This window comes from Trachypithecus francoisi, unplaced genomic scaffold (assembly GCF_009764315.1).
Source record: "Trachypithecus francoisi isolate TF-2019V2 unplaced genomic scaffold, Tfra_2.0 Lachesis_group3, whole genome shotgun sequence".
NCBI lineage: Eukaryota > Metazoa > Chordata > Mammalia > Primates > Cercopithecidae > Trachypithecus > Trachypithecus francoisi.
Window position 1 is genome coordinate 122,127,730 of NW_022681468.1, and position 12,458 is coordinate 122,140,187.

Genomic DNA, 12,458 nt, shown 5'->3' on the forward strand with positions numbered 1-12,458 from the left:
CCACCTCGCCCGGCTAGTTTTTGGTATTTTTTAGTAGAAATGGGGTTTCATCGCGTTAGCCAGGATGGTCTCGATCTCCTGACCTCGTGATCCGCCCGTCTCGGCCTCCCAAAGTGCTGGGATTACAGGCTTGAGCCACCGCGCCCGGCCCTTCTAAGGTATTCTTTATTGGGAATGCTCTATTATTGTCTTTCAGATTGTGAAAAATGATGCTTTCATATTACTTCTGTTTTTCCTTCTCCCATTAGAAATAGATTTAAGATAACACTGCAACTCAAATGGTTTCTGCTTTCTTAAGTGGTAAAAGAGTTGAGTCAGAAATAAGAGGTTTGTGATAGACTCCAATTTCCACAAATTGGTTAAGAGGAAAGAAAACAAAAAACTTCCAGCAAAGAAGTTGTAGCAGAAGCAATGTCTTTCAAAAGACTATTGTAAATGTGTTGTCAGTGCCTGTTGGTTTTCCATCCTAGGCTGGGTCTTCCCCACTTACTGCTCTGAAGAAGTAGTTTGGTAGGTGTTGTGACCTTGATTTTGTTTTATGTAGTGAGAAATGAAAATAATCCCTGAAGAAAAAGGAACATATGTTATTACTTTAACATTTTTCCTTCAATTTGTATTTTCCTTGGAAATGATGAACATCTCTCCAACATCAGGCACCCTCAGAATAAAATGGGCCCTATGAAATTAGAAAGCACAAGATTCACTGCATTCATATTAGAAACCAAACTTCAGATAAATACAGATGGCACCAATTATTGTATGGGCTGCTGCCACAAGAAAAACATTTTGTTATGCAAATTTATGAACCCAGCACCTGTTTCAGCAATAGTCACACCAATAACAATCTGCAAATTGGGTTGCTAAAAGCATTTTGAAGAAGTTACTTTTTCTCTGTTAGTATAACTGGACTCAACACTGACCCAGCCTGTGTTATTGATTAATCTCAAATGTTCCCATGGAGCCAAGTATTCAAAAGATCAGAATTTACATCTTTTCACTGATGGGCATCACAGGCTGGCAGACACATCTGGTCATTTGTACTTTGCACAAATTGTCAGGTAAGGCCTTCAGAGCTCACAGATTGAAATTGGAACATACCTACTGCTTGCTTGTAAGCACTAAGGATAAAGATGTACTTCTTTCTATTGTTTTGTCCAAATTACTGCTGCAAGCTATTTGCCATCTATTGTCTGAAGACATTTGGAAAGTAGAGAGAGGGAGTTCAAGGGCAAGGCCCTTTCTAGGCCTGCAGTTTTTGGTTCCTCCTTTGAATGTACTGACTTTCCCTCTTCTAGTATCTGTAGCTCCATGTATATTTCTGTAACTATGTCTATCAACTACAGGAGGGAGTAAAAACTGTGCCAAAGGTTTGTTTTTTTTTCACCTGCCTTGTGTGGACAATGATACTTTCTCACAGAGTTGTGAGATAGTATGTAACAGCCTTGGTACATAGCCAGAACTCAATAAAAGGCAGCTGAATATAATTCCTAGCTCGATCACTTATTAGTCACACGATTTCCATAAACATCCAAATTTTCTGAATTTCTAATTTCTTTGTCCAGGATAAAAAAGAATTAATCTACTTAAAACTGCTGAATGAAAATGAAAGGAATATGTATGAAAATGAATCAATATAGGCTTTGGTGCTGACAGATGTGAATTGGAATCCTGCTTCCTTCTTTACTAAACTGAATTTGGGGAAGTTACTTAGTCTCTTAGAGGCTTCGTGTTCTCATCTGTAAAATGGGAATAATAATAGCTATCTCAAAACAGTGGCAAGAACAAAATGAGTAAAAATATATAAGTACTTTGTATAGTGTTAAGCACACAGGAGGGCACTGAACAAATGTTAATTCTCCTCTTCTGACTGGTAAAACCTGGTGAAACTCCTTACAGAGTGTTAGTGAAAGTGAAACTAACACTCTGTAAATGTTAATTGAATTTACGTAAATATTAATTGAATAACTTGCTCCCTAATCTTTCTCAAGAGATTTTCCTTTTCTTGCTAGTTATTTTCTCCTCCCCTCTAACAACCACTCATCTGTTTGTATAATTGCAATAAAGACAAGTACTATAGAAAAAGTTACACTGGACTTGGGTAGAAAAAGAGATTGAGTTCTAAATCTCTGTTCTTTCTTCAAATAGATCCAAATCTACCATATTGAAATTTTACATCTCATCCATCATCTCTGTGATCATCAAACACCTTGTTTTCCATAAATTTTCTACTTGGAGAAAGATTATTATTTTGACAATTTGGGGACACAGCTACTTAATGAGAAGCCCTTGAAAGATTTAATACAGCAAAGATTTGCTCTAGACTTTACAAGAGCCATGAAACCAGATTCTACACTGTCAAAAGCAGTATAAAATTCCATTTTCTTCATCTCTGCTAGAGTTTGGCTGAGTCATTCTCATTACCTCAATTATCTTTAATGTTAACTTCATTCTCTTTTTTTTTTTTTTTTTTTTGAGACAAAGTCTCACTCTTGTCCCCCAGGCTGGAGTGCAACGGCGCGATCTCAGCTCACTGCAACCTCCACCTCCCAGGTTCAAGCGATTCTACTGCCTCAGTCTCCTAAGTAGCTGGGATTATAAGAGCCTGCCACCATGCCTGGCTAATTTTTGTATTTTCAGTAGAGACAGGGTTTCACCATGTTGGCCAGGCTGGTCTACGAACTCCTGACCTCAGGTGATCCGCCCGCCTCAGCCTCCCAAAGTGCTGGGACATGAGCCACCACGCTTGGCCTTTTTTTATTTTGACACAGAGTCTTGCTGTGTTGCCCAGGCTGGAGTGTAGTGGCGCAATCTCGGCTCACTGCAACCGCCACCTCCCGGGTTCAAGTAATTCTCCCTGCCTCAGCCTCCCAAGTAGTTGGGATTACAGGTGCCTGCCATGATGCCTAGCTAATTTTTGTATTTTTTAGTAGAGACAGGGTTTTGCCATGTTGGCCAGGCTGGTCTTGAACTCCTGACCTCAAGTGATTCACCTGCCTCAGCCTCCCAAAGTGCTGGGATTACAGGCATGAGCCACCACACCTGGCCAACTTCATTCATTTTTATATTGTATGCACCTGGCAAATCAGACAGAGAGGTTGATAAGAATGAAAATAGCAAACTGTCAATTGAGCTCCCTTATTCCCAAGATCAGTGTTAACACACAATTATTGTTTTTTTGTGTTAACACACAATTGCTGGATTTTAATTAAAAAGCTAATTTTGAATCATAAAATCAGGTAATATTTGTTACACAAACATGTTTAATATTTGGGTCAAGCAAGCATTTATAGAGATATGTTAAGAATATTACCACATTTTAATGAAGCATAAAAACAAAGCTTCTAAGATTTACAAAGTATGACTGGAAACTTCCCAGAGTCGCTACCACACTACTTCAAGATGACTTCATAAACATGCCATAGCCTATTTAAGGATCAATACACACTGGATGTATTACAATGGGCAAGATGCTTTACTTCTTTGTACTTAAGTGTCTTCTGTAAACTGGAGCTAAAAAATAATACTTACAACACCTTTGAGAACCACTGGTCTAAAAAGCTGTTTAATATATCTGATTGATACACGGACCTAACTGACCGTATTAGGGGTGAAGCAAGTCAAAATGTAAAGTACCTCTGCTTTACAGTCTATAGCACACACACACTCACTCACCCACTGATTTGCCAGAAACAATTTGATTGCCTAGGCTAACAAGAAAGGAAGTCTACTTTTACAGTAAATGATGTAGCTTGGGGAAATCGGGACAAGTTAGAGTCAGAAGTGAACCTAATCCAAACTATATGTCTTATGGAAGAGGAAAGTGTCCCTATGGAAAAGGAAGAGGTCTAGAGAGGTGAAGTGACTAGCTCAAAGTCTCTACTTGTGAGAATGCCAAAGCCATGGTCAGATCTCAGTATTCTGACTCGCCATCAAGTGCTTTCCACTAGACATACTAATTATTGGTAGCCTGTCTAAGGGAAATAAACCATAGCCCCAAACAGAAGTGGAATCCATGTTGGCACATTTGGGTGGTGCTACATACTCACAAATTCTCAGGATTCATTGGGAAAGTAGGGAAAGTCTTCCAAATTTCCTCACTATACATATTCTACATGTAGAGAATAGAATTTTATACTATACAGGAATCAGTCTTAATAATCTGGTTAACAGGTAGGCTCTCTTCCTCTACACAGCCCTTTACTTGATATGTCCACAGGAATCCTTTTAAACAAGTAGGGGTGCATATCAAAAAGGATATGACTATTAGCTCTTCTGACCCATCTCACAAGTCAGTGTCAACAGTTATCTATTACTATAATGTTGTATCCTAGGTAGGAGTCTCCATTATTGTTCTAATTATTTGGAATCTATAAAACGAGGGGGTATGTGCAGCAAAGAATTAACCTTACCCAAAGAGGGGTCCAGTCTTTGCCCCTGGCTACTGGGAGGTGATCTCTAGGCCCCTGGGATGTCCTGCCTGATAGAAAAGTCTTTGTCTGTGGGCTTTAGCCACCAGACAGTCTAACAACATGATTTATAATGGGTGTTTTGACCCATGCTGTATCAGCTCAGACCTCTGGAACAGTGGGAGGCTAAAAGTATTCAGGAGGGGATGGAGATTAATGGTGAACCACAACAGCAGTGTGAGATTGAGCCCCAGTAAAAATTCTGGACATCAAAGCCTCAGATAAGCTTCTCTAGTTGCAATATTCTATGCATATTGTCACATATTGTGGCTGGAAGGACGTAATGCAGGTAATGATGTCCATGACTCCACAGGGATAAGATTACCAAAAGCTCTGTATCTGGACCCCTCCTGGACTCTGTCCTATGCATCTCTTCCCTTGGCTGATTAATTTGTATGCTTTCAGTATAATAAAACTGGAGGTGTGAGCACCGCACTTTCCTGAGTTCTACGAATAGTTCTAGTGAATCATTGAATGTGAGAGTGGTGATGCGGCCCCTAAGTTTGTACCCAGCTTGTCTGAGTGAGGTGGTTCTGGGGACCCCTAAACTTGCAGGTAGTGAGTGTTGAAGTTAGGGCAGTTTTTTGGGGACTGTTCCCTCAGACTTTTTAGTTTGGTTAAATTCATTGCTGGGTGATGGTGAAAGTGAGAGTGATAAAAGATCAGAAAGATCAGGTAAGATTTAGGTATGATTCTTTTTTTTTTTTTTTTGAGACGGAGTCTCGCTCTGTCACCCAAGCTGGAGTGCACTGGCCAGATCTCAGCTCACTGCAAGCTCCGCCTCCCGGGTTCACGCCATTCTCCTGCCTCAGCCTCCCGAGTAGCTGGGACTACAGGCGCCCGCCACCTCGCCCGGCTAGTTTTTTGTATTTTTTAGTAGAGACGGGGTTTCACCGTGTTAGCCAGGATGGTCTCGATCTCCTGACCTTGTGATCCGCCCGCCTCGGCCTCCCAAAGTGCTGGGATTACAGGCTTGAGCCACCGCGCCCGGCCTAGGTATGATTCTTAAAGGGGAAGTGTATGAAATTGGTGAGTTTAGGGGCTTGTATTTGGGAAAAGGTAGATTTAGGGAAGTCTCTCCCAGATGGGAGGTAAGAGATCAAAATTCTGCCAGAAAAATTAGATCCCTTTCATAAGACCCACTTCAGACCGACCGAGTGACAGTCCTGATAGAGTGACCTTAGACAAATGACTTCAAGACTTAGTCAAATGCAGCTATTATATATGTGATAGTTAAAACCGATGATATATGTGGAAATATCTTAAAGCTACCTCACATAAATGTGAAAACAAAATGCTATAATCATTTCAGAAACATCTGAGTGCAACTGTTACAAACTGTCCTGTATTGGACAAGACTTTCTTGACATTTCCCCTCTCAAATTAAAAAGCTCTTTCACCAAGTTTCTAAATGTTACATCTTTTCATTCCAAGTTCTCTTGATTTTTCTGTGTGTGTGTTCCCCAACAAGGAACATTTAGATCTAAAAAACTGAGGAGTTTAAGAAAAGCAATGCATATATTTCAATTTGTCTCCAAATTTCTTATCACCTCCTAGAGTGTCTGATTTGTCTCTCCTCCGCTCCCGACGTCATGGGTTCAAATTTTTCAGAATGTAACATTTAAAAATGGGGCCTCAGCGTGAGTTTTCCCAGAGGCAGAAAGGTCGTACTTCTGGGGCATAACCTACACGGTAAGTCACCGGGAGTGCGCTAAGCCGTGGGGGAAGGTCTGGGTGGGCATTTTGGGGAGCCTCTCGCGTGTAGAAGGCAGTCTAGGGACGGCGCACCAAATGGCTAAGCGCCAGTGAATGGGCGCGCGGGGCCTCGCTCGGAAGTGGCGCGGCTGGACAGGGCCGGGGGAGGCCCGTTTCCCACCTGGATTAAGATGGATCCGACAGGGTCGTGGTTTTCAGTGTTCTGAGCCATGGCTAGGTCAGGGAATTGCTACCTCCGCCGAGGCGCGGTTTCCAAGCATGGAAACCTTCAGCCGGGGCCGCTCGTCCCCATGGCAACACCACGCGCGGCCTGGCCTGTTCCACGCTGGGAGCGGAAGGGGGTCTGAGGGCGGGGTCAGGGCAGCCTGGTCATTCCGAGAACGCCCTCCCCGGCGTGTCTCCCCCTCGCGCCGGCGGCCATGGTGCAGTCCAAGGCGGAAGCGGCTGCCAGACGGAACCGGCTCGCGAGCGCAGCTATGGCTGCGGGCGTACCCTGTGCGTTGGTCACCAGCTGCTCCTCCGCCTTCTCTGGAGACCAGCTGGTCCAACGTGAGTAGATAGGCGCCTGGGCCGACCTCCAAGGCCCTGAGCCTTGGCGGGCGATGGATCCAGCACCTCGGCCTCTCTGGGCCTTGTCCTCGCCGCGGGCCCTGCGATCTTCCTCCAGTCAGTGGAGGCGCCCAGTCACCCCAGGTGGCTGCCCCTGGCTCTTAATCTCGTGCTTTTCTGCCCACCCGGCCCTCTTCTGCGTTCCTTTCGGCTTCTTGTGTAAAGTGAGACTGATTTCCCGCTCTGCCCAGCCCAGCCCACAGGTTTTTGTGAGGATCCGTTGAGATGAACCTGAAGGCTCTGCGGAAATTGCGCTAGGTTACAGGAGTGTAAGGTGCTGGAATTGTTGATATCGTGATGTTGCTATCCTTGCTGCTCTGGGGAGTGTTTCCTTTGAATTCTTGGTTGCTTCTTAATGTGTACATTATAAGACTTCTTAGCTTTGTCCCCTACACTCTAGTTATTCACGCCTTTCTTCTGAGGCATGGGCTCTCCGCCAACATGAGTTTTGGGGTATGACTGGGCTAGTGCTTTTGCTTATAGACCCTCATAATGGCTGTCAGACTTAGTAACTCTTAAAAGAGGAATACTTGGGACTGGATCATAAGCCAACTCTACTAAAGGGCTCTGTGAAGTTGAATTATAGGTAACTCAAGACTTCTGTTTTAAGTGTTTTAAGTGTATGGCTTAGAATCAGAGTAGTGACTTAGCTGTATGATCTCAAGCAAGTCACCTAATCTACCTACCTACCTACCTTCTTTTCTTTCTTCCTTCTTCCTTTCCTTTCCTTTTCTTTCTTTTTCTTTTTCTTTTTCTCTGTTGTGTTCTATTCTGTTCTGTTCTATTGACGGGATCTTGCTCTGTCGCCCAGGCTGGAGTGCATTGATGCGATCATAGCTCACTTCAGCCTGGAACTCCTGGGCTCAAGTGATCCTCCGGCCTCAGTCTCCCAAGTAGCTGGAACTACAGGCTCACACCACGAACCTTGGCTTTTTTTTTTATTTTCTGTAGAGCCAGGGTCTTGCTATGTTGCTCAGGCTGGTCTCCAACTCCTGGTTTCAAGTGATCCTCCTGTCTTGGCCTCCCAAAGTGCTGAGATTACAGGCGTGAGCCACTGCGCCTGGCTACCCTTCACTTTCTCTTTTCTCTCCTTTTTTTAATTTTTATTTTGAGATAGGGTCTCACTCTGCTGCCCAGGCTGGAGTGCAGTGGCATTATCTCGGCTCACTGCAACTTCTGCCTCCTGGGCTCAAGCCATCCCCCCACCTCAGCCTCCCAAGTATCTGGGACTACAGGTGGGTGCCACCATGCCCGGCTAATTGCCGCCCCCCCCCCGCGTCATACAGGGTTTGGCCATGTTGCCCAGGCTGGTCTGGAACTCCTGGGCTCAAGTGATCTACCCGCCTTGGCCTCCCGAAGTGCTGGGATTACAGGTGTGAGTCACCACCGTGCCTGGCCCCTTCACTTTCTATCTATAAAGTAGGGATAATTTTCACAGGATTGTGCTTAACCCAGAGTCTGGCACGTAGTAAACATTTGATAAATCATAGACATTATTATTAAGGCACATTACTATCTCTGTAACCCTCAATTTCTTGATCCTTAAAATGGGGCATATGAACCTATTTCAGGAGTATTTGAAGGACAGATGATGTGACATTTTGAACACACTTTGTAAACTGTAAAGCATTGTATAATTATAATTTTTTTGCTACACCTGTCAAATGACAGAATTAGGTAAGATGTCCCTTCAGTGCAGATATTATATGACTTAGTTAACATTTGTGATCACTTAGAAAGTTCCTTGCTAAGGTAAAAACTTAATTATAGTATTTAACTAAGTGGTAACTAGCTGGACTAATTAGGCCATTTTGCTACCTTTAAGCAGTGCTCCTTCCCATTTCCTCCCTTCCCTCCTTTCTTCCTTCTTTTCTTCCTTCCTTCCTCTTTTTTTCTTTGTTTCATTGTAAAACTAGTGCATACTTATTAAGTAAAATTTAGCATACAGAGAAAAGAAAATAACCATAGTCTCATTACCCAACTACAAATACTGCTAACGTTTCTTTCCAGTCTTTTTTTCCAATGCAATTTCAGTTTCTTAAAAAGAAATAATTGTAATTACATTTCTGTTGTTTTTTTTTTTTTTTTTTTTGAAACAGAGTCTCACTCTGTAGCTCAGGCTACGCTGGAGTGCAGTGGCGCGATCTCGGCTCACTGCAAGCTCTGCCTCCTGGGTTCACGCCGTTCTCTTGCCTCAACCTCCCGAGTAGCTGGGACTACAGGCGCCCACCACCACGCCTGGCTAATTTTTTATATTTTTAGTAGAGACGGGGTTTCATTGTGTTAGCCAGGAAAGTCTTGATCTCCTGACCTCGTGATCCACCTGCCTCGGCCTCCCACAGTGCTGGGATTACAGGCGTGAGCCACCACATCTGGCCATTTTTTAAATTTTTTAAATACACAGTTCTTATCCTGAGATTTATCAAAATTCAGTTTCTCACATTTATCCGTCTAGTGAATACACCATAATTTGCTCAAGATTGTTAAAGATGTAACTAACTTTCCAAAAGACTTACATGCATTTGGAATCCTGTTAGCGATACGTGAAAGTCTTTTGAAGACATTCTCAGGAATATTAATTATTCTGTTGGCTACAGTGCTCTGTTGTGTGCTTTAACGATCCCAATGGGCAAACATGGTCACTGCCTTGAAGTAGCTGATTACCTGTAGTTAGCAAATAGTAACATTGTACTTCTGTAAAGTGTATTAGCATTATTGGGGGTAAAATTAATTCTGTAAAATAATCCATTTTATATCTGTATGTAAAATGCTCTTAGATAATTCCAATTCGGGTTAAAATCAGATGACCTTTCCATTGCAACTCATTACTGTCATGTAGTAAAAAATAAAAGAAGAACAGCTAGTGAGCAGATTGCTTGAATAAGGAAAAGTGAACCATGAAAGAGGGCTTATCATTTCTTCCAAGGTTATGAGTAGGGTAGCAGTAGATAGTGTTAAAATGAAGTATTTGCTGAGCATTCATTCTTTGACTGTAATTAAAGATGGGATTAAATTAATCACAGGTTGACTCTAATTCTGAGGTAAGAGATGGAGCCTGCATAATATTTTGTCAAGTGTTTGGTGATATTAGGCTGTAGAATAGTTTTGGATTGAATTGGATCTGCCTTTTTGGGAAGGTTTGGTTCTACTTCATGTATCAGCGAGAGAACCCTTTAGGGTTCTCCAATTTCTCTTTCCTTGGACATCTGATCTATGTTATCTTAGTGCTTTTAACCACCAGTGGGAAATATAACCAAATAACAGTTTATTAGAAATACTCTTAATAGTCCAAATGCAGTGGCACATGCTTGGAATTCCAACACTTTGGGAGGCCAGGGCGGGAGGATCATTCGAGCCCAGGAGTTAAAGACCAGCCTGGGCAACATAGGGAGGCCTAGTCTCTACAAAATAAAAATAAAAATGTTAACAAATTAGCCGGACACGGTGGTATGTGCCTGTTGTCCTAGCTCCTTGGAATGCTGAGATGGGAGGATTGCTTGAGCCTGGGAGATCGAGGCTGCAGTGAGTTCTGATGGTACTACTGCCTTCCAGCCTAGGCGACAGAGGGAGACCTGTCTCAGATACACAGACACGCTTGAATAAGAATCACTAGGTCTCTACTATGCGTAAAGTCCATGCATGGACTTCATGAGAAACTTTTTCTTTTTGTCACTCAAAGGCCTTATTTGTGGTATTCTGTGTGGATGTCTGACATCGGATAAAAGGGGCATTACTGATAGGGTAGATTTTTTATTTTGTTTTGTTTTATTTTATTTTAATTTTTTTTGAGACAGAGTCTTGCTCTGTTGCCCAGGCTGGAGTGCAGTGGCACGATCTCGGCTCCCTGCAAGCTCTGCCTCCTGGGTTCACGCCGTTCTCCTGCCTCAGCCTCCTGAGTAGCTGGGACTACAGGCGCCCGCCACCTCGCCCAGCTAGTTTTTGGTATTTTTTAGTAGAGACGGGGTTTCACCATGTTAGCCAGGATGGACTCGATCTCCTGACCTCTTGATCCGCCCGTCTTGGCCTCCCAAAGTGCTGGGATTACAGGCATGAGCCACTGTGCCTAGCGACAGGGTAGACTTTTTAGAAGGAAATGAAGCCTCAGGATACTTGAAGGACTTGTAATACATGATATGAGAGCAAATGTCTACTCCACGGCCAGAGCTCTTTCCACCTCACGTATATTTTACCAAAGTTTTACTTTATTCTGGAAAAGTATATTCTGATGAATATTTATTAAACCCAGAGACAATCTCTGTTCCAGTTACTGCAGCTAAAATAATGCCTAAGATACTGTTCCTGCCCTTGAGAGGAATGTAGAAAATGTATCCTCCATGGGCCAGGCATGGTGGCTCATGCCTGTAATCCGAGCACTTTGGGAGGCCAAGGCAGGCAAATCACTTGAGGTCAGGAGTTCAGAACTAGCCTGACCAACATGGAGAAACCCCATCTCTACTAAAAATTCAAAAATTAGCTGGGCATGGTCGTACAATGCCTATAATCCTAGCTACTTAGGTGGCTGAGGCAGGAGGATCACTTGAACCCAGCAGGCAGAGGTTGCAGTGAGCCGAGATCATGCCACTGCACACCACTCTGGGTGACAGTGAGACCCTGTCTCAAAAGTCTCAAGAAAAAAAAAAAGAAAGAAAGAAAGTGTATGCCCCACCTGTGAAAATATTAAAATGAAGATACGTAAGTTTTAACATCTTACTCTACTTCCCTAGAAGGAACTTTAGGTAGAAAAATCCATGGAAACTTGTTTGGTTTTAAAGTATGTAATGCCGACTCAGCAACTGTAGTCCATTCAGTTTCAACATCTGAACGAAATTCTTCCTTTTAGTGAAATGTAGGAATCTGGAGCTCTTATAGTCATAACAAGCATTCATATGTATATCTGTACTCTTCCCAAACATGTTTTCACGTTATTTAGTTTGGTCTTTGTATCCCTGTGAAGGTAGGTCGTGTCCATTTTACAGATGAAGAAACTGTGCTTTGGAAATACTAAATGACTTGCCCAGGTGCTGAAGCATATGTTCAAATTCAGGATTTGTATGCACGGGAATGTGTGAATGTAATGTGTGGAGATTCCTTAGCAGTCAGAACTATTTAAATTTAAGGTCGTGGCACTGGTGTAAGCAATGATAGAGAAGATTAACCCCTAAATGGTTTTAAATATGCTCACATTGCCTATTTGGGATGATTAATTCTGAAGGGAGGGGGAAAAGTTGTTGCCGTTGAAACCAATATAGGTCTTCTGGGCAACAGAGGACCTATATTAAATGGAGCATTATTTAATATGTGTATTGTATTAAATACTTATTAAAAAGAGCATTGTGCCTACCTGATAGGTAGTCTAACAATGTCTGGATTTTTATTTTCTCAACTGAGTGAACTCAGAGATGTTATGTATTGGTGATTCTTACTGTACAGGATTAACATTAAAAATAAAGGGTTGTTCGAAATCATTTCTGACATCTCTTCTAGATGTAAAATTCTGTGTTATTGGCCGGGCGCAGTGGCTCACGCCTGTAATCCCAGCACTTTGTGAGGCTGAAGGGGGCTGATCACCTGAGTTCAGGAGTTCGAGAGCAGCCTGGCCAACATGGTGAAACCCCATCTCTACTAAAAATGCAAAAATTAGCTGGGCATGGTGGTGCACGCCTGTAA

General features: G+C 42.8%; 2 protein-coding genes across 12 annotated transcripts in view; one reads left to right on the top strand and one right to left on the bottom strand.

Moving 5' to 3' along the window:
• IQCH (IQ motif containing H) overlaps positions 1-6,504 on the bottom strand; it is a 256,264-nt gene extending 249,760 nt beyond the window's left edge. For 7 of the 8 annotated variants that reach the window (XM_033189642.1, XM_033189645.1, XM_033189641.1 and 4 more), the window contains exon 1: positions 6,343-6,491. In XM_033189642.1, coding sequence (XP_033045533.1) covers positions 6,343-6,393 — 51 coding nt within the window. In that variant the 5' untranslated portion in view covers positions 6,394-6,491. Of the gene's footprint in view, positions 1-6,342 lie in introns of all 8 variants that reach the window. The other variant, XM_033189649.1, reaches the window with a different exon arrangement.
• Positions 6,505-6,553: 49 nt separating this feature from the next.
• AAGAB (alpha and gamma adaptin binding protein) overlaps positions 6,554-12,458 on the top strand; it is a 61,184-nt gene continuing 55,279 nt past the window's right edge. The window contains exon 1 of one of the 4 annotated variants that reach the window (XM_033189651.1): positions 6,554-6,875. In XM_033189651.1, the coding sequence (XP_033045542.1) occupies positions 6,785-6,875 (91 nt within the window). In that variant the 5' untranslated portion in view covers positions 6,554-6,784. Of the gene's footprint in view, positions 7,066-12,458 lie in introns of all 4 variants that reach the window. The other 3 variants (XM_033189650.1, XM_033189654.1, XM_033189652.1) reach the window with 3 other exon arrangements.